General features: G+C 43.4%; 2 protein-coding genes across 2 annotated transcripts; both read right to left on the bottom strand.

Annotated features, from left to right (window-relative positions):
* Positions 1-836: 836 nt before the first annotated feature.
* On the bottom strand, positions 837-12,431 carry LOC115796591 (coxsackievirus and adenovirus receptor-like). Its single transcript, XM_030752956.1, has 3 exons — positions 12,225-12,431; positions 10,066-10,416; positions 837-988 (listed from the first exon to the last, which is right to left on the bottom strand). Exons 1-3 carry the CDS (start codon positions 12,283-12,285, stop codon positions 837-839), a joined length of 564 nt encoding a protein of 187 aa, XP_030608816.1. The 5' UTR covers positions 12,286-12,431.
* A 10,678-nt stretch (positions 12,432-23,109) lies between these two features.
* LOC115796768 (programmed cell death 1 ligand 1-like) lies at positions 23,110-25,548 on the bottom strand. The gene is made up of 3 exons (XM_030753189.1): positions 25,308-25,548; positions 24,214-24,567; positions 23,110-23,996 (listed from the first exon to the last, which is right to left on the bottom strand). The coding sequence occupies exons 1-3, from the start codon at positions 25,366-25,368 to the stop codon at positions 23,836-23,838; spliced, it is 576 nt and encodes a 191-aa protein (XP_030609049.1). The 5' UTR covers positions 25,369-25,548; the 3' UTR covers positions 23,110-23,835.
* Between the last annotated feature and the right edge of the window lie 1,060 nt (positions 25,549-26,608).

Raw genomic sequence — 26,608 nt, forward strand, 5'->3', positions numbered from 1 at the left:
GAAGAAGAAATAAACCAGACAGAGGACGGCTGTGATCAGGAGACTTTCTTTTATTGATACATGTTTCTGTGGACCAAACTCTACATGAAAAGATTCAAACTGAAAGCAAACATGTCTGTAAAGTCTATGTTGTCTATTCTGTGTGTTTTGTGTTACATTTCACTCTGTAATCAGAGCTTTGTGTTGTTGTCTTTGACCACAGGAGCGTGACTGGATGTGAGTCCGTCATATGTAATACCAGGTAAACACTGAAAAGTCTCCTCACAGCATTGTTCACTTTATTAAACTGCTGCTCTCAGTACAGAGTAAAAATAAAATGTTGATGTCAGGCTTTTGATCCCATTTTCTACTCATAACAGCAAACAAAATAATGAATGTTACCAAATCTTTTTGTTATGGTTCGCAGTAAATTTCCCTCCTGTTCAGTGGAAAGAGTAATTTCTCAGTTCTGCATTAATGTGATGCTGATGTTATTGAGACCGGCTACAGATTCACAGTCAGAGCATTTCCTCATATTAGAAAATCCAGACAGACTTCCACCATGAACCTGTCCTGGTTCATGTCCTACTCAGGTTTAAACTTTTTTTAAAAGATTTTTTAAGCTGAATTATTCCACATTTTTCTCTAATTTAATGTGAGTTTTCTGGATAAACTCCTGCTGCTTGTTGGGTCTGAGAGTGGTGGGTTTTAAAATCATTGTAATCTTTCCATTTCTGGGAATGTTCCTAATCTGGGAAGGACAGCTGATAAATGACAACACTGATGACTCGGAGCAGCAGCGGGAGAATTCAGAGTTCACCTCTAAAAAAGCTCAAGACATTTCAGACAGGCTGCTGTCACTGGCTTGACTCTGTTTTTGATCTGTAGATCAAAAGTCCAACAACAGCTGCAACAACAACAAGAAGTCCAGCACAAACTGACAGACCAGCTGTCAGCCCAGCAGATCCATCGTCCTCATCCTCTCCATCGTTACTCCTTCCTACCTGACCTGCAGGTAGAAACAGGTGTGAGGTGTCAGCTGTCAGGTAGGTGATGAGTGAAGAACTTCAAACTGCTGTCAGACATTATCTACTGCACTCTGATCACATCACTCAGACCAGCTGCTTTCTACAAAGTCTCATCAACAACATCTTTAGAAACAAACATCAACAACCAGGAAGCAGCTTCACCTCTGATCACAGACACACTGAACTCTGCTCACTCACCTGGAGGAAAAACTCTAAGGGCGATGATGCTGATGGGCTCAAATCTTAGAACAGCTCTGCTTGTGCTTTTTTTTCTGATACGACACTCGTATGTTCCAGCATCATTGGTCGTCACATCCTTCAGAATCAAAGACACGTCTCCATCCTTCATCTCTTTGTCCTGCAGATCCACCCGGTTCTTAAGGATGGATGCTGTTTGACTGGATCAAAGTGACCATCCCGGAACAAAAGGACATATTCTGGGTCCAAGTCAGCTCTGCTCCACTCTACAACAGGGTTCAGGATCATTGTTGTTTTGAGCTTGACAGGGCAGGATGACAGTTTGTCTAGTCTCAGCTGTGAGGATTTTCTGGTCTGAAAGAGGAAACAACAAAGAGCAGAGAGGTTAAAGGTCAAATCTCTTCACATATGCAGCAGCCAATCAGAGTGAGGAACATGTATAGAAACATGTATAAAATACGGTACTGTAATCTTACCCTGGCAACAGATGAGCGCGGCTAACGGAGAGCAGCTGAGGAGAGAGGGAGGGAGGAAGGGATACTAGCCTGGTACGAAGTATAGATATGAGATACCACCAGTTTGCCAAGTCCGCTTATTATAAGCGACTTGTTTAAAGTCTGCAAATCTCATGAGTCGCGTTTTTTTGGGCTTGTTTTTGAACGTGAAGTTACTTATTCCTTTTTGTGGCTGATTTCAAATACGAGGTGAGTCTGTGACTGTGCGGGAGATGTAAAACTAACAATAACAGTTATTTAATACATTATGTATATTATTAATATGATCACAGTACTTTATTCCACAATACTATGATTAGTTTTCAAATTACTCCATGGCTGTAGGTGCACCAGGGAAAAAGTATTTCTCTGAAGGAATTCTCCACTAATTTCTCACCATAATCTGAGTGTTAAAGAAATAAACTTTTGCTTCAGGCTCTATAAACAGCAGGTTCACTGAATTTGTGATTTAACTTCAGATATAATCTACTCCATTTCCATCCAGCCTCTCATCTCCTCCTTCAACACACAAAGATGCAGGATCAGTCTTAAAGTGTTGTTAGTGAGCTGCTGTTATTTGGTACTTTTCACTTACCAGCAAACACACAGGATAAAGCAGCACAGTGCAGCAGAGCGATGCAGGTACAGCAGTCATCTCCTCTTTGTTCAAACTTCAGCTGTTACAGAGTCCAGAGATGCCGGTGATTTTTTTTTAGGAATAAATCCACAGTTGCAAATATCGACTGTGACTGTTAGCTGCTTCAAAACGTCCTCGTGTGATCAGGGAGGCGAGAGTGGATTCGTAATAAACAAGGCAGTGAACAGAGGAGAAGCCGAGAGTAATACATGTCTGGGCATGAAATTAATAATGGGTGAAATCCACGTCAAGACAGGTTTAATTGAAGTGCATCCAAAACAAAGAAAAATTCCACTGTTTTCCAGGAAATAGATTTGTATTTGTCACAGTCTTCGTGAGTATGGGTGGGTGAGGCGAATGTGTGTGTACGGTGTATCTATGTTTATATGTGTGTGGGTGAGTGTGTATGTGTATATGTGCATAAATGTGTACATGGGTGTGCTTGCAGGTGTGCGTGTGTGTTTGTATGTATGGCTGGACCTGGGTCTGGGCCTTGTGCCTTGCCTCCCGGCTGCTCCTTGCTGGTTGGCTCCTCCCCCCTTCCCCCTGGGGTGGGGGGTGCCTCGGGGTTCCTGGGTGGGGCTGAATGTTCTGACGTGGGTGTTGACCTGCTCCCCTGGGGGGTGCAGAGCGGGGCTGGATTGGCTTCTTTCGCCGTGGGGGGGGACTCTGTGGGGGGTTCGGTGGGCGGTCCTCGGGTGCCGGGGGGGCTGGCTTCTCGTCGCCTCGGATTCTCTGGTGCCTCACTCCTTGACTGGGGGGGCTATGTCTGAGACCTCCCTCTCCCTCTGCTGGGGTGGGTGCGCGGTTGTCTTTGGAATGAGTGGCCGCAGGTCTTCCTGGCTCTTGGTGGGCTGCTGGTGGCCTGGGTTTCCTGGGCTTTCTCTACCCGCCTCTAGCTCTGATGGTGGAGCTGCAGCATTCTGCCTCATTGGTAAGTATGTTCCATGACTCAGACACAAACACCCACGCAATCACAACACAACAAATTGTTGATTTGCGTAACATGCTTTGTTAGTTTGTTTTCCCACACAAATATATTTTTGCAAGTATTGTTAGTATTTTTTATGTTTAAAATGTGATGAACCATTTGGTTTATTTACTTGTCTCTTTCCCCTTTTTTAGTTTGATTTTTCTCTCTATTCTCCTTTTTTCGCTCCCTTTCTCTCTCCCTTTTTGTTTCTTTCTTTTCCTTTCTTCAGCCTGTCAGCTCTGGCACAGAGTTGCATTGTATCTTAAAAATAAATCAAAAAAATAAAATAAAATAAAGGGTCAAACATCACAAGAAGAGCCTATTAAGAACCTATAGAGCTCATCTTGAAATAGCAAATATGTTTGGCACAAACATCGCATTCAGATCACAGTTTCTGCTTGCAAGATCTACCAGACATGACAGGCTTTAAAAAAAACAAAAACACTCTGGACTTTAATAAAAATCTGGAGATAAACACCATCAGACTTAAAATGGGAGGTGGTCTTTTTCATCACATTTAAAATTGAAAGCTTTAATAAATTCACTTTTTACTAAAAAATCTCAGCTCAGTGTATTTTACACAGTACAGAAGACAACAAACAGTCTTAAAGATGTAAACTTTGCTTGAGGCAATCAGGGTTTTTTTTAATCTTTTCCAGGATCAGATTCTTTAGTTTTTAATTTTTAATTTTTTTTTTTTTTTTTTGGGGTGGGGGGTGGGGGGTGTAGTTCAAAAAGCAGCAACAGCAAGAAGCAGAACAGAAACTGACAGACCTGCCAGTCCAACTGATCATCCTGTGTTACCTGCAGGTAGAAGCAGGTGTGAGCTGTCAGGTAGATGATGAGTGACGAACAGAACAGAATCAGTTTTGTTATGATCCGGGATCATGTCCTTCTACAAGTTATTTAAGTTACTTAGTTAAGTTATTTAAGCAGTACTATATATTCTGGAAACTGATAGGCACCAAAATAACATAAATTTTGTGATGGAAAATTTTATGTGTGTTCAACTATGGATTATGTGACAATTAAGTCACCTGTATTTTGTAAAAACTGTCCAGATGGTCATTCCTTATCTGTAACCTACACCACACACACACACACACCACTTCCTTTTTCAGGGGCCTTTATTTTATGGGTGACCTTCCTTATCTTAGGGTCCCATCAATGAGGACATGCAAATTGGGGAGGATCTCCTTTTCTTCATGGTTGGTTAAGGAGGGGGAGAACAGGGTGATAAAAGGGTATAAGTGCATTGTGCCTTTGGGTGGATCTTCAGAACTCACTCATACCCTCTGGGGGTGTGGGGCGACTTCTCCTCATATGAGAATTAAATCATGAAAAGGAATCTTGTGTCTCATTTGATAAATTTCCACAACAATTTTGGCATTGTTGGCAGGATCGTGAGCTTTTCCACGAAGGAGCTGAGTGACGGTCTCTGATCAGCTGAAGGAAAAAACTATATTCATATTCATAATAATTCATAATTATGCAAATTATGGAGGAACTTGAATCGCCACTTCCTTCACTGGACAGCCGCCTGGATTCAACGACCCTGCCTTAGAGGCACGGCCGTAACACATATCGGGTAAGTAAGATTCCAAATAATTAAAATAGAAGCTGGAGGAGTGGCTGGGGAGAGGGAAGCCTTGGCTTCTTTGCCTAGGCTCCTGCCCCCGCAACCCGGCCCCGGATAAGCGGGAGAGAACGGATGGATGGTTGGATGGAGAAATTGGGGTAAAAGACAAATTCGACTAAAAAGGGAAATTACAATTGCATCTCTCACTGTTGGGGTTGAATAGACATTGGGAGACTGACTCAAAAGGGGTACACCTGTCGGCGAGCAGGTGACACGCAGGCTGCTGTGTGTGAAAAAGGGTAAACAAATTGGGTTGCTTATCCGGAGGAGGGATTAACAGGTAACCCTTGTCGGTGAGCAGGTGGCAAGGCAACTAGTCATGTGTAAAAGGGTAAAAACAAATTATGTTGTTTACACCTAAGGTAATTAGGCCTCCTTGAACGCTGTTTTATTTCCCTCTGTTTTCTTACACGTAGAAAAGAAGAAAACCTGTGGGAGATGTCTTACTAGAAAAAAAAATGGGATCCCAGGGCAGTAAAAATGTAGATCTCCTCCTGACAGTGCCACATGCAAATGATATGAAGAAATATGGATAAATAAATTTCCATAACACTTTCTCTGATAATTATGAATGTTAAATACTCCACGTATGTTTAGGGTGCAGCATCAAACCAGTGTCTGTATTTCTAATGTTTTTATGAGTGTTTATAGCTGCTATTGTTTGTAACGCTGTTACTTTGATGATGAATGTCTACAATAACCAGATCTTGACATGTAGATTTAACATCTGCAGGTTTATGAATTAAAAAAGCATTTTTACATTCAGTGAGTTTTATAAATGTATCATTGATGACAGTCTTAATACAAAAAATTAACAAAGTTTACAAATTAAAATAAGACAGCAATAGACACTGATTTGTGCTTTATAAATTAAATGTATTATTATTATTATTATTATTATTATTATTATATTATTATTATTATTATACAAAAAAATGGGGGACAAGAAGCACAAATGCAAAAGTAGACTGATGAGCTGACAGCATCAAACATCAGTCTTTATTTGTATCAGAGCAGTTAATTTGGGCCAGAGCATTACAATAACTGAAAATTATGTTTTTGAAAATCTTGTAATTGTCTAATAAATTGTAGCCCTGTTTTCTGGTTGAGGTGGCGTTCTCCGGTCTCTCTCCTTCTCGGGCGGTGGGGTTACAATTAATCTTAAAATAATCTTCTATAATAACTCTGTCGTCACTTCAACGCACACCACACAGAAAACCAGTGTTGCAACCAAAAACAGTCCCACCGTAAACAGTACAAGGTAGGAACCAAAATTACTTGTCACAATAAGAACTAACTTAAACGTTACACATAAATTATAAGATGAGGGAAATGATAATTAATTATATAATAAACTCAATTGGGTAAAATCATTAATATTTCAAAATTTAATATGCAAAACAAATTTATATTCTAAACCACACAAATTAAATGTGACCAAAAATAAATATGTGCCATAACTAAGGTTACAGAATAAAAAATAATTGTTTATTCTTACCTTTAAGCCCATGTGATCCAGTTTCAACTGTAAAACAGTTTGAACAACTCCACGCAGCAGCAGAGTGAAGCATGTTCACGTTTGTCACATCCAATTTGGCGGCGTGTTGATGTATACGTTTCTATGACCTCGCCCCTGTTCTCTGGAGTGGGTAGTCACATAGTGTTCGTGAACTTTCGGTCCCAGAAAAATAAAATCATGGACCATTTTCCTGTTTCCTTTTCTTTTTGAATTTATCTTTTAATTTCAAGAAAGCAAAGCACTGTCTGAACAGACTTCACCGTGCCATCCACAAATGCAGGTTAAAGTTCCATCATTCAAAGAAGCCATGTGTGATCTCGATCCAGATCCACCACCGGCTTCTCTGAGCTCATTTAAACGGGACTGAAGGAAAGCAGGAAACTACAAGAGGAGTATTAGGGCTACATCGAGGGAAAAAAAACTGTGCATTTTGAGAATAAAGTAGTTAAAAACTAGTTTATAACTAAATTCAATGATGCTGAGTTCAAAATGCCATAAAGATCACTTATTCATGTACAGCTCTGTGATAAAGTCTGAGTTTTTTTCATATTCATTTTTTGGTCTTTTCTCAATCAGAAAACAGCAGTTCAACAATCAGGACTTTAATAACAGCCTGGATACAAACACCATCCTAATTATAAATGGGAGGTGGTCTTTCATCTGAACTTGGTACAGGTCACTGACAGCAGGTTAGTGTAACTCATAGATGATATTGATTAGATATTGACTAGGTTAAGCAACTACATAATACAACCTGCACCATGAAAAGTACAACGTACCCATTTTGAAGGATTATAAAAACATTGTTGTTTTTATTTGGCTTTAATACCTGGAAATTATGCAGGACTGAAACGTACTTACAGGGTACATCTCTGTAAAATACGTGTACTCACAGCCTCAGTCGTGGGCTGGATTAGTTTGTTGCTGTTTGGATGTCACTGAACTTCACCATCCAATCCAAACAAATCAACACAATCCAACAAGCCAAAATCTCCTGTGACTGTAAACAATGTGACGCAATAGATGGAAACAAATATTACTTTTGAAATCAGCAGCCAAAGATTAATGAAGAACACGTCAGATTTTATTGTTGCACACTTGAATTAAAATCCATAAAACAGTGTGTTTTGTAGTACGCCCATCTTTAATGCTGTAAACACACAGACACAGCAGTTATCGCAGCTCACATTCCCTCTGGCTCACCCTAGGTGTACTGCCTGCATGGAGTGGCCCAGCCCTCTATACGCCTAGGTAACCTGCACTCCATGAGAATGCTCCCCCTTGTGGCACAGCAGGAGAATAGCTGCTCGTGTAGTATCATCATGTCTGACGCTGGAACACAGTTTGTTTATATACAACTAAAAGACTCAACATATTTTCTCCCACAACATTTATAATGAAATCAAATCCTTTTGAGGGTGGCTTCTTTTACCTATGCCACTCCTCTCCCTCACATTATACATAAAAATAAATCATGACAACTCACCTGGAGGAACAACAACTCTCAGGTAGACCACGCTGATGGGGTCATCAGGAAGGTTCTGGAGACTTTGCGCTTGTCGATATTTAACGACACGACATTCATATCTTCCAGTGTCGTCTATCGTCACATTCTGAATAACCACAGACACGTCTCCATCCTTCATCTGTCTGTGCTGCAGATCCACCCAGTTCACAACAGATGGATGCTGGTTGTCTGGATCGATTCCAGTGTCAGTAAAAAAAGGATGTATTGTGGCCAGAGGTCAAGTCCATTGTTCCCTTCACTGTTTCTGTGTGTGACTGAAAATCTCTGATGTCTCTCACTTTGTCCCACGGTCTGAATTTAAAATGGATAAACGTATCAAATAGAGACCAGCGAGCTGCTGCATTACACAATAAAGCAAAACATGAAGTGCTGGGCAAAAGTCTTGAGCCACACCTCATTTCTGTATATTGTGTTTCAGAGGAGTCAGATGTTCTTGTCATCTCTTAAAGTGGTCTAGAAGTACGATTCGAGGCTTTCTGAAGGTCCAATCCTTCCACATCACAAATAACTATGAACCAGCTTGCAGCCTGTCACAAAAACACATCATTTGTTCCCATTTCTGTTGATGAATCTGTGAATATTAACAATGATAACACAGTTTGGTGTGGAAGAACTTGACTGGCCTGCACAGAGTCCTGACCTCAGCCTGATAGAACACCTTTGGGATGAATTAGAGCAGAGACTGTGAGCCAGGCCTTCTCTCCAACATCAGCATCTGTGCTTCTGGAAGAATGGACAAAAATTCCCATAAACTCCTAAACCTGTGGAAAGCCTTCCTAGAAGAGCTGAAAGTGTTATAGCATCAGACGGTGGGCCCACATTAAACGCTGTGTATTAAGTTCATATATGTTCAAAGGCAGAGGGGTGAATACCTTTGGCAGTGCAGTGAAAGGTGACAGCATCAAGTGACTTCAGTACAATTAAAGGTGGAATTTTATCAATGAACTCATCTTTCTAGATGGACTCACGACTGAATTTGAGCTGATTTTTTTTCTGTTATTTCATAAAAGCATGTGTGTTATTTTTTTCAAAGCCCAGAAACAAAAAGAAGAAATACACCAGACAGAGGACAGCTGTGATCAACACAGTTTATTATTGATAAATGTTTCTGTGGACCAAAGTCTACATCAAAAGATTCAAACTGAAATCAAACATAAATTTGATGTTTTCTATTGTGTGTATTTGGTGTTGTCTTTAATCACAGCAGCATGTCTGGATGGTGAGTCCGTCATATTTAATACCACGTAAACGTTCATAAGTCTCATCACGGCATCGTTCACTTCATTAAACTGCTGCTCTCCATACAGAGTGAAAATAAAAAGTTGATTTCAGTCTTCTGATCGCAGATGCAGATTCACAGTCAGAGCATTTCTTCATCTTAGAAAATCCAGACAGACTTTCACCATGAAGCTGTCCTGGTTCATGTCCTGCTCAGGTTTGAACTTTTTAAAAAACATGTTATTTAGTTGAATTATTCCACATTTTTCTCTAATTTAATGTGAGTTTCTGGATAAACTCCTGCTGCTTGTTGGGTCTGAGAGTGGGTGGGTTTTAAAATCATTGTAATCCTTCCATTTCTGGGAATGTTCCTAATCTGGGAATGACAGCTGATAAATGACAACACTGATGACTCGGAGCAGCAGCGGGAGATTCAGAGTTCAACTGTGAAAAAGCTCAGACATTTCAGACAGGCTGCATGTCACTGGCTTGACTCTGTTTTTTGTATCTGTAGATCAAAAGTCCAACAACAGCTGCAACAACAACAAGAAGCCCAGCACAAACTGACAGACCAGCTGTCAGCCCAGCAGATCCATCGTCCTCATCCTCTCCATCATTACTCCTTCCTACCTGACCTGCAGGTAGAAACAGGTGTGAGGTGTCAGCTGTCAGGTAGGTGATGAGTGAAGAACTTCAAACTGCTGTCAGACATTATCTACTGCACTCTGATCACATCACTCAGACCAGCTGCTTTCTACAAAGTCTCATCAACAACATCTTTAGAAACAAACATCAACAACCAGGAAGCAGCTTCACCTCTGATCACAGACACACTGAACTCTGCTCACTCACCTGTACGAGCAACAACTCTCAGGGTGATGGTGCTGATGGGCTCAGATCCTAGAACAGCTCTGCTTGTTCCTTTTTCCTTGATGCGACACTCGTATTTTCCACTATCAGCAGTCGTCACATCCTTCAGAATCACAGACACGTCTCCATCCTTCATCTGTCTGTCCTGCAGCTCCACCCGGTTCTTAAAGGATGGATGCTGGTTGTCTGCATCAAAGTGCCCGTCCCGATACAAAAAGATATATTCTGGGTCCAGATCTGCTCTGCTCCAGTCTACAACTATGAAGTTGTTATTTGGAGCTCGACATGGCAGAGTGACGGTCTGTCCAGGCTCAGCTGTGATGGTTTTCGGTTCTGAAAGAGGAAACAGAGCAGAGAGGTTAAAGGTCAGAGTAGATTTCTTGACTTCTGCAGCATCCAATCAGAGTGAGCGTCTACAGATTCTTGTTTATTGTGAGTGAAACCACCATTATGGTTTTGGTCTGGCTGCACCTGAGCTCTGAATCAGGCCTGCGATGTGTTTATTTCATTCCTGCAGCATCTTATTGTGGACTATTGGTTTAAATTAAAGGTTAAACTGCTAACAGAACAGAAGGAACAAAAAAATTAGCTTGAGTTTGTAATTAAAGGTGAGACATCATTGTTTTGGTTGGTGGGAGACAGAAGGACTCTGACCAAAATAACATCACTGATGGACAAGGTCTCCCATCCCATGCATGAAACTGTTGCTGAGCTGGAGAGCTCCTTCAGTGACAGACTGCTGCATCCTAAATGCACAAAGGAGCGTTACCGCAGATCCTTCCTCCCAGCAGCTGTAAGACTGTATAACCATCACTGCTCCCAACAAAAACCACAATAGCCTACACAATGTAGGATAATATATAATATACTGTAAATAGTCCGGCCTGTTAAGGTTCAACACACAGGCACATCATGTACATTGTATATAGTGTTATTATTAGTAGTATTAAGGTTAATATTGTTTGTTGATTTTATATATATTCTTTTCTTAATAGTGTGAATTATTATATCTTTATTTATATTTAAAATAACTGCGGCTGCTGTTACACCCAAATTTCCCCTCTGTGGGACAATAAAGGCTGTTTCTTCTTCTTTCTTCTTTTAAACCTTACAGTGTCCGAGTGTGTGTGTGATGTTATAATGTGTAAAGCCACACTGTGCAAATGAGGAACTCAGGGGTGAGTAATCTGTTAGAGTTGGATAGGAACTCAGGGCCCATTTATACAATAAGGCAGTATGTGGGCCTCCATCTGTAATCACTAAAAATCACTTTGGATCAACAAAATCTGACTCTGATCACACAAACCAACAAACTGATCACTTTAGAGACTCAGCCTGTGTGTTTTCTACAGGTGCTGGTCATAAAATTAGAATATCATGAAAAGTTGATTTATTTCAGTGATTCCAGTTCAAAAAGTGAAACTTGTATATTATATTCATTCATTACACACAGACTGATATATCTCAAATGTTTGTTTCTTTTCATTTTGATGATTATAACTGACAACTAATGAAAACCCCAAATTCAGTCAATTTTATTACCAGCACCTGTAAGGCAAACACTTTGTCAGATTTTCACTCACTGTGCCCAAAAGATTTCACTTTAATAATATTTTTGCTCTATCTGTAGAAATTTGGATTCGTCTTTAAGCCTGTTTTCAAAATTCAAGGAGGAAAGTGTAACTGTAAAATTAACAATGACAGTTGTTTGTTATATTATGTGCCGTTTATGTATACTTTATTTCACTACACTACGGTTAGTTTTCAAATTGGTCCATGTCTGTACTGTAGAAAACGTATTTAAGAATGAAAAGTGGAAGGAAGCGAAAATAAAGTCCAGCCTCAGACCTGCTGAACCAAAACAACACCAGGTAAGATGAGAGGAAGAAATCGAACCTTTGACCCTGGTTTTATCCACCTGAGCTTCCTCTGAAGGAATTCTCCACTAATATCTCAACATGATGTCAGTTTGTTTCAGGACTAAACTTGAAACAGCAGGTTCACTGAATCTGGTATTTAACTTCAGATTTAGTCTACTTCATTTCCACCCAGCCTCTCACCTCCTCCTTCAACACTCACAGATTCAGGATCAGTTTTAAGTGTTGTTAGTGAGCTGCTGTTATTTGGTACTTTCCACTTACCAGCAAACACACAGGAAAACAGCAGCACAGCGCAGCAGAGCGACGCAGGTACAGCAGTCATCTCCTCTTTGTTCAAACTTCAGCTGTTACAGAGTCCAGAGATGCCGATGTTTTCCAGGAATAAAATCCACAGCTGCAAATATCAACTGGAAATGTCTGGAAATGTCTCCCTGATCTAAACGTCCTCCTCTGATCAGGGAGTCGAGCGGGTTGAGAAACAAAGCAGTGAGCAGAGGAGTAGCTGAGAGTGATACATGTCTGAACATGCAAGTTAAAATGCAGGTCAAACTAGTTTATAACTAAATTCAATGATGCTGAGTTCAAAATGCCATAAACATCACTTATTCATGTACAGCTCTGATGATAAAGTCTGAGGTTTTTTTTCTTTTTTTCATTTTTTGTTCTTTTCCCAATCAGAAAACACAGCAGTTCAACAATCAGGACTTTAATAACAGCCTGGATACAAACACCATCCTAATTATAAATGGGAGGTGGTCTTTCATCTGAACGTGGTACAGGTCACTGACAGCAGGTTAGTGTAGATGATATTGATTAGATATTGATTAAGTTAAGCCACTACATAACATGCCCTGCACCATGAAAAGTACAGCGTACCCATTTTGAAGGATTATAAAAACATTGTTGTTTTTATTTGGCTTTAATACCTGAAAGTTGCACAGAACTGAAACGTACTTACAGGGTACATCTCTGTAAAATACGTGTACTCACAGCCTCAGTCGTGGGCCGGGTTAGTTTGTTGCTGTTTGGATGTCACTGAACTTCACCATCCAATCCAAACAAATCCAACACAATCCAACAAGCCAAAATCTGCTGTGACTGTAAACAATGTGACGCAATAGAATGAAACAAATATTACTTTTGAAATCAGCAGCCAAAGATTAATGAAGAACACGTCAGATTTTATTGTTGCACACTTGAATTAAAATCCATAAAACAGGGTGTTTTGTAGTACGCCCATCTTTAATGCTGTAAACACACAGACACAGCAGTTATCGCAGCTCACATTGAAGAACACGTCAGATTTCATACATAAAAAACATGACGACTTCCAGGTCCAAATGTCTGCAGACTAAAGACTGCAGTGCTCACTGAGTCACCACTTCTCCAGAAATAAGAGGTGGTGTGTGTGTGTGTGTGTGTGTGACTCTCCTGTCTGGGACTAACTGAAACAATCATCCTGTTTCACAGTGTTACATTTTCCTCTGTATTCAGAGCTTTGTGTTGTCTTTAGTCACAGGAGCATGTAACATTACCATATAAAACATTCAGACAAATATTTCTCACAGCATCGTTCACTTTATTAAACTCCTGCTTTCACAACACAGTACAAATTAAATGTTACAATTTTAAAAAGGACACAGATTTTCTGGAATCTCACGACAGCACACAAAATCCTGAATATTACCTGAGGTTTACAGTCCATTAGAAGTACAGTACATCACAGAAGCTGGTGTGAATCTTATTTCTGTGTGTTTTTGTTGCTCAAAAAGCAGCAACAAGAGCAACAACAAGAAGCACAGCAGAAACTGTCAGATGAGCCGCCAGTCCAACAGATGGTCTCGGGTTACCTGCAGCTGAGAAACAGGTGTGAGGTGTCTGCACGCTGATCACATCACTCAGACCAGCTGCTTTCTACAAAGTTTCATCAACAACATCTTTAGAAACAAACATCAACAACTCACCTGAAGAAGCAACTCTCAGGTAGACCACGCTGTCGGGGTCAGAGTAAACATTAGGGCTCTGGAGACTTGGCGGTTGTCGGCATTTAACGACACGACATTCATATCTTCCGGTGTCGTCTATGGTCACATTCTGAATGACCACAGACACGGTCTCCATCCTTCATTTGTCTGTCCTGAAGATCCACCCGGTTCACAAAAGATGGATGCTGGTTGTCTGGATCGATTCCAGGGGGTCGGTAAAAAAGGACGTATTCTGGCCAGAGGTCAGATCTTCCCCACTCGACCACACAGACGGTTTCTTTATTTGGAGCTCGACACGGCAGAGTGACGGTCTCTCCGTGCTCAGCTGTGATGTTTGTGTCTGAAGAACACACATTTTAAAAAGAGGACAATAATGCTGAGTCAAATTCACCTTTTACTCTTTATTGTGTGTTTGTGTCTTTTTCATCAAATGTGTTACAATAGAAATACGAGGAGGTGCAGAGAGTGTCTGCAAGGGTAGCACGGTGGCGTAGTGGTTAGCACTGCTGCCTCACAGTTAGAATACCATCTGGAAGGCCTGGGTTCGATTCCACCTTGGCCCAGGCCTCTCCCTCTCTCTGTGTGGAGTTTGCATGTTCTCCCCGTGCTTGCGTGGGTTTCCTCCGGGTACTCCGGTTTCCTCCCACATTCCAAAGACATGCACTTACTGGGGTTAGGTTAATTGGCTACTCTAAATTGCCCATAGGTGTGAATGTGAGTGTGAAAGGTTGTTCGTCTTTCTGTGTTGGCCCTGTGACAGGCCGGCAACCTGTTCAGGGTGTACCCTGCCTCTCGCCCTATGACAGCTGGGATAGGCTCCAGCCCCCCCGCGACCCTGACCAGGATAAGCGGAAGCGAATGGATGGAGTTTAACCCCATGTTGTTTCAGAGCTTGGAGTACACGCCGCAGGACCTCAACATGCTCCTCAAAAGACCTGGAGAAACAGAGTACATCATCCAAATACGGGATGCAACACTCATCTCTGAGTGTATCCAGCATTTCCTCCATACTTCTTTGGAAGGCTGCTGGCGCGTTAGACAGGCCAAAAGGGATCCTAACCCATTCATACAAACCCCATGGGGTTGTGAATGCAGTCAGATGTCTGGACCCCTCAGCGATGAAGCCCTGGTGGTAAGCTTTGCCCTGGTCTAAGATGGAAAACCATCTATAGCCCCCCAGTGAGTCAATCAGGTCCTGGATGCGGGGAAGAGGGTGCCGATCTGGCACAGTCTTTTTGTTGAGGAGCCTGTAATCAATGCAGAGGCGCAATGATCCATCTTTCTTCCTCACACAAACAATAGGTGCAGCATATGGTGAGTGTGATTTAATAATCCAGCCTTTCACCAGCAGCTCCTGGATATACTCTTTGACTTCCCTATACAATGGCTTTGGGATTGACGCATAAGCCTTTTGGACAGGGGTTTCGTCTCTGAGTCTAACTGACATCTGGAGAGAGGGAATACAGCCAATGTCACTGCTGTCCCGAGCAAATACAGTTGACTCCTCATAAAGTACTTTCTCAACTATTTCTCGTTGGTCTGAACTGAGGTGACTGAGGTCAACCGGTGGTTGCCACAGGTCATTAGGGGGAGTGCTAGGGGAAGCAACATTAACTTCAGCCGTTACTACACCAGCTGGTGATGGCCTCCCACATTGCACATTCTGCTTGCCTAGTTCGAGAATCTTGACTACATGCTGGATGGAGCCAAGTTGAGACCTTTTTGGCAGGATGATTTCCTGCTTAGTGTGGTTAGAGATTGGCACTTTAACAAATGGTTGCCGGCTATCACTGATTTCTAGTAGACCCTCTCCAACACTAAGCTGTTCGAGGATGGAACTCTCTTCCGGTGGTTCATACAGGACCACAGGATTGGAAATGTCAAAGGTAGGTGGTACTTTACATCGCACACGCACCGTTTTACCAGGTGGGAGATTGATATTTTCCCTACCTACTCGAATGGCAGCCATACTGTAATTTGGCTCTTTCTGAACACTGATGAAGTTGACCATGGCCCTAGCCTGCTCTTCCTCTACTCCTAGGGCTTTGCTGAGGAGGCTAAGGATCATAGTTTGTGCATCTGCATCAGTCTGCATCAGATGTCAAGTCAAGCGGTACGCCAAACCGAGATACCCAGGAGGAGACGAACGCACGAGCAACATCTGCTGAGGTGGTTGACGACAAAGGAACTGCTTCAGGCCACCGAGTCGTCCTGTCCACCATTGTCAGGAGATGGGTGAAACCCCGGGAAGGGGGACCTACCAGGTCTACACGGACATGTTCGAACCTTCTCTAGGGTATGGGAAAGTGCTCCAGAGGGGATTTGGTGTGTCGTTGCACTTTGGCGCGCTGACAAGCAACACATGAGGAGGCCCACACCCTGACCTTTTTCCGGAGGCCAGGCCACACAAACTTGGCCCCCACCAACTTAACTGAGGCTTTAACTCCTGGGTGCGAAAGGGAATGAACTGCCTCAAAAACCCGCCTGACGCCAGCAAGCAGGAACCAAGGGGCGAGGCCTGCCTAATGAGATGTCGCAAAGTAGGGTTACGCCACTGTCCTGAAATGAGACATCTTCCGAACACAAACTGGACTCGGCCATCCTAAAAGCCTGAATCTCCGTATCCGTAAGTTGGTCGGCAGCCATGGCAGAGTAGTCCACTCCCAAATGCACAGAACTAACCTGCACCCTGGACAGACAGTCAGCCACCCTGATTACACTTGCCGGCGACGTGCTGAATGTCAGTGGTAAACTCTGAAATAGCAGAAAGCTGCCAGTTGCTGCCGTGCAGTCCATGGTTCTGAAGCCTTTGCCATGGCAAATGTGAGAGGTTTGTGGTCTACAAAAGCGGTAAAGTCACGGCCCTCAAGCAGGAACCGGAAATGACGTGTCGCGAGAAAAAGGGCAAGGAGCTCCCTGTCAAACGTACTGTATTTCCTCTCCGCATCCCGAAGCTTCCTGCTAAAAAAGGCGAGGGGCTGCCAAGCACCACCCACCCATTGTTTGCACACGGCCCCGACTGCAAAATCGGAGGCATCGGTAGTAAGGGCAACAGGCGCCTCGGGAGACGGGTGGGCCAGCAGGGCAGCGTTGGCAAGAGCAGCTTTGGCACTGTCAAATGCCTGCACCCGCTCAGGTGTCCACACTATCTCTTGGTTGCCTTTCTTGCCCTTAAGTGCACTGTACAGAGGGTGCATGACGTGAGCAGCCCGGGGGATGAAACGGTTATAAAAGTTCACCATCCCCAAAAACTCCTGCAGGGGCTTCACTGAGGGAGGGCGCGGAAAAGCAGAAACCGCCTCCACCTTAGCGGGCAGGGGAAACGCCCCTTGGGGCGAAACGAGGTGTCCCAAAAACTCTATGGCCGGCAGACCGAACTGGCATTTAGCTGGATTCACAATCAAACCGTGCTCACTGAGACACTCAAACAACTGGCGGAGGTGCACTGAATGCTCCGCGGCGGAAGGGCTGGCAACCAGTATGTCATCCAGATAGACGAACAAAAATGGCATACCACGCAAAACGGAGTCCATGAGGCGCTGAAACGTCTGTGCCGTGCCCTTCAGACCGAAGGGCATTTCGCAAAAACTCGAAAAGGCCAAAAGGCGTGATAACCGTGGTCTTGGGCACATCATGCGGATGGACAGGAACCTCATGGTATCCCCTCACCAAATCCACCTTTGAAAAAATAGTTGGCCCCGCAAGATGAACCGAAAAATCTTGAATGTGGGGAACCGGGTACCTGTCATTAGTCGTCGCATTATTAAGGCGCCGAAAATCCCCACAAGGGCACCACCCACCGTCAGCTTTAGGGACCATGTGCAACGGGGACGCCCACGGGCTGTTCGAGCGTACTGACAGGTACTGACACAGACGCTATCACAAAGTCCCAGTTAAACTGACGTCCCTTGAAACACACAGTCACCAACCTCATTCCATATGTGCGAATGGGGGTACCGTTCGCCGTGTCCAGCAGGGGTCCGTGACATTGTCCCAAGGCGTCCGCAGCTGAAGCCGGCATGATGCTACGCTGAGCACCCGAGTCCACAAGCAGACGGCATCCCGAAGCAGTGTCCTCAATGAAGAGCAGCTTGTCCGAGATGCCAGCGCACACAGCTCCTCGTGAGCACTGGCCCTCTCGTTTCCCTGGTGCTGGAAGGTACACGGCGGAATGCAGCGCTTCGCCTTCACTCCGAACCGGCGATGATAGAAGCAGAGCACGCTCTCCTTCCTCTGGCGCTCTGCGACGGCAGCCACAGCACCAGCATCTCCAGTCTCCGTCCCTTGTAGAGCCGCACTCGGTAAAAGTGCATGCACTCCGGAATGCCTGGATGCCAGCAAAATCTTGTCCGCCTCTTCAGCTAGCCCGCGGTAATCCTTGGCCCGTATCAGAGCGGAGCTGGCTAGCGCGGTGCGTACGGGAGGGGGGAGCTGGCGCAGGAACAGATGAGTAAAGAGAAACAAAGCGTCGCCCAGGCCGAGCAGAGCCAGCATGTGCTCCATCAGTTCGGAGGGTTTACTATCTCCCAAGCCATTCAGGGACAACAGGCGATCAGCCCGCTCTTCATCTGAAAGCTGATAAATCCGCAGCAGGTTCTCCTTCAGCGCTCCATAGCGCTTGTTACCAGGCGGCGGGTTCCGGAGCAGTCCCATCAGCCAGCGGGTAGAAGCAGAGTCCAGTGCCGCGACGACATGGTAATACTTGGTGTCGTCTGAGGTGATCCCGCGGAGGTGAAACTGGGCCTCCACATGCTGGAACCAAGGCTCTGGATCGTGCTTCCAGAACTCCGGGAACTTGACCGTGGCCGCAAAAATAGCGGGAGAAACGGCGGTGGCTGGTGAGGAAACAGCAGCCGCGGCCGTTGAGCTGTCGTCAGCAGACATGTTCTTTCGTCGGGGTAACCAATGTAGGAGTCAGTGGAAGGAGACATGAGCAGGTATGTAGTCTCAGCTTTATTGGCGGTAAACTCACAACAAGCTAGGACTCAAAAGATGACTGCCTCTATAAAGGAGAAGTCAAGCCCTTTTATTCCAGGCCTCTCTCTCCCGCCTTTTCCAGATCTATTCCGGTCTCTCTCTTCGCAATAAGAGCCTGGGGCATTCTGGTGTGAAATGTGCATATATGTGGCCACCACAACGTTAAATTTTTGAGTTATTTCCTTCTATTAAAGCAGCAGTTCGTTTGTGTAACTGATGAAGGTGGAGTCCATCCATTAACAGATTACAATCTATTTTTTTTATTACTTTGTTCTCTTAATTACTTGGTTTATAAAGATTCAGCAATTTCTCTGTCAATGAAATCAAACCACCACAATGATGCTTCCATCAACAGGGTTCTAGCTAGCTGTAGGTAGCGGTTGAGCACCAGGCTGAGGATTTCACCGCTTCACTTTTGGAGCTCTGCGCGCCCCATGGACTCTGCCCCAGCTATATCGCTGGTTTTATTGCTGCTTGCATCTGTGTTATTTCACTGCAGTTTGCAATCTACCACAGAGCACGGACAGTTCACGATGTGCACGTTTGAGCTCCGTACGTTCTTGCACGTGCTTGATTCATGAGCTACAGAAATTGAAATGAAATGACAACCGGCATGAACACGAGGAGAAGTAAGAGGAAAAATGAAGATCAAATGAAAATTTCAGGCATGGTTTAATGAGTGGATCATCGCTGACAAGTTTTTCCACACCTCCACTGTGCTGTGAGTGTGCGTGTGTGGCTGTGCGTGTTTTGCTGGCTGTGCAGATAATGTCAGCTGTTATTGTTTCTTTACATGAGCTGTAGCCATCACAACGATCATTATAAGCTGCCATTACCACTACCGATCATTTCAGTATCGAGGGGCTCTGTCAGAATATTTTTTATGCTTTAATCACTGATTAGCAAATAAAAATAGACCTGCAGTAGAAATGTAATTTGGAGGATGTTTGTGAATAAAAAGCATTACAGCGTTAAGTTCATGCAGCCCCCAGTTTTCCACAAAAGACACAACTGCAGCTGTTTTATATGCAGTCTGGCTGCACACTGCAGCAGAGCTGTTACAGAAACGGTGATCTCAGGTGGAGCGAAAGGAGACGTTTTTTCTAACGTCCAAAGTATGCTTTTTATGTGATTTCTGCAAACTCATTAGTGGAAGGAAACGGCACTCTGGGACACATTAAATGCATGATATAAAAGTGTAACTCTTCTGGATTATATGCAAAAATTATCATTATCAATCTGATCAGGCCTGATTTAGTATTCTGTATCAGTCTTACCTACATAACCAAAAATCCTCTCTAAACCTAACTTGACAGAAATGTAACTACACGTCCACAAAGACAGTGATTACTGCCTAGGCTTCAGAGGTGCTTTCTGGTTACATATGTAGGCCCCATCACTCAAGTAACAAGTGGGAGCAGCTTTTAGCGGTTAGCATTAGCTTGCTAATTAGCATTAGCATTGGCAGCATAGCACCGGGCTGAAAAAAAATTTGTGGCTAGAACCCTGCATCAAGCAACAGCTGAAATTTCTCTAAATTATCAAAAGTATAAAAAGTTGAAAGAAGCGAATTTACACATTTAAAAATCAGGGATTAGAAAATGTTGACATAAATGAGAAATCATTTTATATCCTGGAAATAAATCAGAAAACACACAAAAAAAATTATTTAACCCAAAACACAAAACTTGTGCTTGTTCAGTCCTCAAATATAATGCTGTGATTTTATTGTGAAGTTTAGTGCGGCATCTGAGAGAACGGGACACAGCTCATATAAATCTGCACCTTTCATTTTGTTTTTAGTCACATTTGTGCGCACAGATCAGTCCACAGGATAAGGAATAAAGGGGAGCAGCCTGGGGTGCAGAAGACATCAGAATTTCTTCATCAAGTCAAATTAATGTTTGATCACATCAGAACATCACTGACACATGGAAACCTGACACTGTAAATATTAGCCTTTGGACACAAGAAACAACTCGGCCTCAACCTCAGTATAGTTAAGCTGCTCTAGTTAAACAGCATGATGCCTCTGATCTTGTTCACTGATCCCGCTCGACTGCTGTTGGTATTTGGAATGACCTAAAACTGATCTGGTCTCATCTACTTTACAGAAAATGTTTCCAAATAGAATTACACCATGCACAAACTAGTTATTCATTCGCTTATTTGTTTAGATACAGCACATCAGCAGCAGCCTTTTTATTTTGATATTGTCGTTGTTCACACACAGTGACACACCTCGCCCTGCATGCCTTAAACTCGGCAAGCAGAACAAAGAGCTGCTCCTTAATCTTTTCCTCGGGCTCTTAAAGTCAGTTACTGAGTCGGACACTTTGCCAGGTATTCAGTCTGGAAATCAGGTCAAACCACCCCCTCTCCTCCAGCTACATGTTGACAACCAAGCTGCTGATGCGGTTATTAAGATGTAGCAGTAATGAGATCTAACAGTCCAATCAGTCTGAACTGAGCTCTCACTGTTGTTTTCAAACCAGCTCATACTCACCTGCAGAGACCAGCAGGACGCAGGCAGACAGTAAACTCCAGCAGAGAGACGCAGATCTCCCAGCAGCCATTCTTTGGGGTCAGTTCTCCTCCGTCAGCTGTGAAAAGCTTTGGACCTCCTCAGCAACAGATGCTCAGCGATGATTAAACCTTCAGGGCATTTAAAAGAGGGTGTGGCCTCGGCTGAAGTCAGGAGGGAGGAGGAAATGAGCAGCTCATCCTTTTTACATCTTGATTTGTTTCAGATCTTTAAGATGATCAAACTTTGTTCCCTTCACTGTTTCTGTGTGACTAAAAAGCTCTGATGTCTCTCACTTTGTGCCACTCTCTGAAATTAAAATGGATAAAGTAAATGTGTGCTGGGCAAAAGTCTTGAGCCACACCGCATTTCTGTATATTGTGTTTCAGAGGAGTCAGATGTTCTTGTCATCACTTAAAGTGGTCTAGAAGTATGATTAGAGTCCTTCCACATCACAGGAAACTTGAAGAACCAGCTTGAAGTTGTATCTTTAGGTGCTTTGTTACTTCCAGCCTGTCACAAAAACACATCATTTGTTCCCATTTCTGTTGATGAATCTGTGAATATTATCAACGATAACACAGTTTGGTGTGGAAGAAATTGACTGGCCTGCACAGAGTCCTGACCTCAGCCTGATAGAACACCTTTGGGATGAATTAGAGCAGAGACTGTGAGCCAGGCCTTCTCTCCAACATCAGCGTCTGACCTCACAAATGTGCTTCTGGAAGAATGGTCAACAATTCCCATAAACACTCCTAAACCTGTGGAAAGACTTCCCAGAAGAGCTGAAACTCTTATGGGGCCCACATCATGTTAAGCCCTGTGGATTAAGTTCATATACATATACTGGCTGGCCAAAAAAAAGTAGCCACCTGGATTATGATCTGGGGTTGCTGCAGTTGATCAGGTCTAGGTTCAGCAACATTATGTGCTCAAAGAATGAGGTCAGCTGACTACCTGAATATACTGAATGACCAGGGTATTCCATCAATGGATTTTTTTCTTTCCTGAAGGCACGGGCATATTCCAAGATGACAATGCCAGGATTCATCAGGCTCGACTTGTGCAAGAGTGGTTCTGGGAGCATGATACATCATTTTCACACATGGATTGGCCACCACAGAGTCCAGACATCAACCCCACTGAGAATCTTTGGGATGTGTTGGAGAAGGCTTTGCGCAGTGGTCAGAATGTGCCATCATCACTGCGAGATCTTGGTGAAAAATTCATGCAACACTGGAGGGAAATAAATCTTGTGACATTGCAGAAGCTTATTGAAACAATGCCACAGTGAATGCGTGCTGTAATCAAAGCTAAAGGAGGTCCAACGAAATATTAGTGTGTGACCTTTTTTTTGGTGGCGACTTTTTTTTTTGGCCAGGCAGTGTATGTTTAAAGGCAGAGGGGTGAATACCTTTGGCAGTGCAGTGAAAGGCGGCAGCATCATGTGACTTCAGTACAACTAAATGGTGGAATGTTATCAATGGACTCATCTTTCTAGATGAAATCACGACTGAACTTGGGCTGAATTTTTTTTTTTTTTTTTTGTTATTTGAGAAAAGCATGTGTATTATTTTGTTCAAACCCTGAAAACAAGAAGAAGAAATAAACCAGACAGAGGACGGCTGTGATCAGGAGACTTTCTTTTATTGATACATGTTTCTGTGGACCAAACTCTACATGAAAAGATTCAAACTGAAAGCAAACATGTCTGTAAAGTCTATGTTGTCTATTCTGTGTGTTTTGTGTTACATTTCACTCTGTAATCAGAGCTTTGTGTTGTTGTCTTTGACCACAGGAGCGTGACTGGATGTGAGTCCGTCATATGTAATACCAGGTAAACACTGAAAAGTCTCCTCACAGCATTGTTCACTTTATTAAACTGCTGCTCTCAGTACAGAGTAAAAATAAAATGTTGATGTCAGGCTTTTGATCCCATTTTCTACTCATAACAGCAAACAAAATAATGAATGTTACCAAATCTTTTTGTTATGGTTCGCAGTAAATTTCCCTCCTGTTCAGTGGAAAGAGTAATTTCTCAGTTCTGCATTAATGTGATGCTGATGTTATTGAGACCGGCTACAGATTCACAGTCAGAGCATTTCCTCATATTAGAAAATCCAGACAGACTTCCACCATGAACCTGTCCTGGTTCATGTCCTACTCAGGTTTAAACTTTTTTTAAAAGATTTTTTAAGCTGAATTATTCCACATTTTTCTCTAATTTAATGTGAGTTTCTGGATAAACTCCTGCTGCTTGTTGGGTCTAAAAGTGGATGGGTTTTACAATCATTGCAATCTTTCGATTTCTGGGAATGGCAGCTGCTGAATGACAACAGTGACTCGGAGCAGCAGCGGGAGAGTCAGAATTCAGCTGGAAAAAAGCTCAGAGACATTTCAGCCTCTGTTGTTTTTTGTGTCTGTAGATCAAAAGTCCAACAACAGCTGTAACAACAACAAGAAGCCCAGCACAAACTGACAGACCAGCTTTCAGCCCAGCAGATCCATCGTCCTCATCCTCTCCAGCGTTACTCCTTCCTACCTGACCTGCAGGTAGAAACAGGTGTGAGGTGTCAGCTGTCAGGTAGGTGATGAGTGAAGAACTTCAAACTGCTGTCAGACATTATCTACTGCACTCTGATCACATCACTCAGACCAGCTGCTTTCTACAAAGTCTCATCAACAACATCTTTAGAAACAAACATCAACAACCAGGAAGCAGCTTCACCTCTGATCACAGACACACTGAACTCTGCTCACTCACCTGGAGGAAAAACTCTAAGGGTGATGATGCTGATGGGCTCAAATCTTAGAACAGCTCTGCTTGTGCTTTTTTTTCTGATACGACACTCGTATGTTCCAGCATCATTGGTCGTCACATCCTTCAGAATCAAAGACACGTCTCCATCCTTCATCTCTTTGTCCTGCAGATCCACCCGGTTCTTAAAGGATGGATGCTGTTTGACTGGATCAAAGTGACCATCCCGGAACAAAAGGACATATTCTGGGTCCAAGTCAGCTCTGCTCCACTCTACAACGAGTTCAGGATCATTGTTGTTTTGAGCTTGACAGGGCAGGATGACAGTTTGTCCAGTCTCAGCTGTGAGGATTTTCTGGTCTGAAAGAGGAAACAACAAAGAGCAGAGAGGTTAAAGGTCAAATCTCTTCACATATGCAGCAGCCAATCAGAGTGAGGAACATGTATAGAAACATGTATAAAATACGGTACTGTAATCTTACCCTGGCAACAGATGAGCGCGGCTAACGGAGAGCAGCTGAGGAGAGAGGGAGGGAGGAAGGGATACTAGCCTGGTACGAAGTATAGATATGAGATACCACCAGTGTTGCCAAGTCCGCTTATTATAAGCGACTTGTTTAAAGTCTGCAAATCTCATGAGTCGCGTTTTTTTTGGGCTTGTTTTTGAACGTGAAGTTACTTATTCCTTTTTGTGGCTGATTTCAAAATACGAGGTGAGTCTGTGACTGTGCGGGAGATGTAAAACTAACAATAACAGTTATTTAATACATTATGTATATTATTAATATGATCACAGTACTTTATTCCACAATACTATGATTAGTTTTCAAATTACTCCATGGCTGTAGGTGCACCAGGGAAAAAGTATTTCTCTGAAGGAATTCTCCACTAATTTCTCACCATAATCTGAGTGTTTAAAGAAATAAACTTTTGCTTCAGGCTCTATAAACAGCAGGTTCACTGAATTTGTGATTTAACTTCAGATATAATCTACTCCATTTCCATCCAGCCTCTCATCTCCTCCTTCAACACACAAAGATGCAGGATCAGTCTTAAAAGTGTTGTTAGTGAGCTGCTGTTATTTGGTACTTTTCACTTACCAGCAAACACACAGGATAAAAGCAGCACAGTGCAGCAGAGCGACGCAGGTACAGCAGTCATCTCCTCTTTGTTCAAACTTCAGCTGTTACAGAGTCCAGAGATGCCGGTGATTTTTTTTTTAGGAATAAATCCACAGTTGCAAATATCGACTGTGACTGTTAGCTGCTTCAAAACGTCCTCGTGTGATCAGGGAGGCGAGAGTGGATTCGTAATAAACAAGGCAGTGAACAGAGGAGAAGCCGAGAGTAATACATGTCTGGGCATGAAATTAATAATGGGTGAAATCCACGTCAAGACAGGTTTAATTGAAGTGCATCCAAAACAAAGAAAAATTCCACTGTTTTCCAGGAAATAGATTTGTATTTGTCACAGTCTTCGTGAGTATGGGTGGGTGAGCGAATGTGTGTGTACGGTGTATCTATGTTTATATGTGTGTGGGTGAGTGTGTATGTGTATATGTGCATAAATGTGTACATGGGTGTGCTTGCAGGTGTGCGTGTGTGTTTGTATGTATGGCTGGACCTGGGTCTGGGCCTTGTGCCTTGCCTCCCGGCTGCTCCTTGCTGGTTGCCTCCTCCCCCCTACCCCCCTGGGGTGGGGGTGCCTCGGGGTTCCTGGGTGGGGCTGAATGTTCTGACGTGGGTGTTGACCTGCTCCCCTGGGGGGTGCAGAGCGGGGCTGGATTGGCTTCTTCGCCGTGGGGGGGGACTCTGTGGGGGGTCGGGCGGTCCTCGGGTGCCGGGGGGGCTGGCTTCTCGTCGCCTCGGATTCTCTGGTGCCCTCACTCCTTGACTGGGGGGAGCTCCGTCTGAGACCTCCCTCTCCCGTCTGCTGGGGCGGGTGCGCGGTTGTCTTTGGACTGAGTGGCCGCAGGTCTTCCTGGCTCTTGGTGGGCTGCTGGTGGCCTGGGTTTCCTGGGGCTTTCTCTACCCGCCTCTAGCTCTGATGGTGGAGCTGCAGCATTCTGCCCTCATTGGTAAGTATGTTCCATGACTCAGACACAAACACCCACGCAATCACAACACAACAAAATTGTTGATTTGCGTAACATGCTTTGTTAGTTTTGTTTTTCCCACACAAATATATTTTTGCAAGTATTGTTAGTATTTTTTATGTTTAAAATGTGATGAACCATTTGGTTTATTTACTTGTGCTCTTTCCCCTTTTTTTAGTTTGATTTTTCTCTCTATTCTCCTTTTTTCGCTCCCTTTCTCTCTCCCTTTTTTGTTTCTTTCTTTTCCTTTTCTTCAGCCTGTCAGCTCTGGCACAGAGTTGCATTGTATCTTAAAAATAAATCAAA

The sequence above is a fragment of the Archocentrus centrarchus genome, chromosome 18 (assembly GCF_007364275.1).
Source record: "Archocentrus centrarchus isolate MPI-CPG fArcCen1 chromosome 18, fArcCen1, whole genome shotgun sequence".
Taxonomy (NCBI): Eukaryota; Metazoa; Chordata; class Actinopteri; order Cichliformes; family Cichlidae; genus Archocentrus; species Archocentrus centrarchus.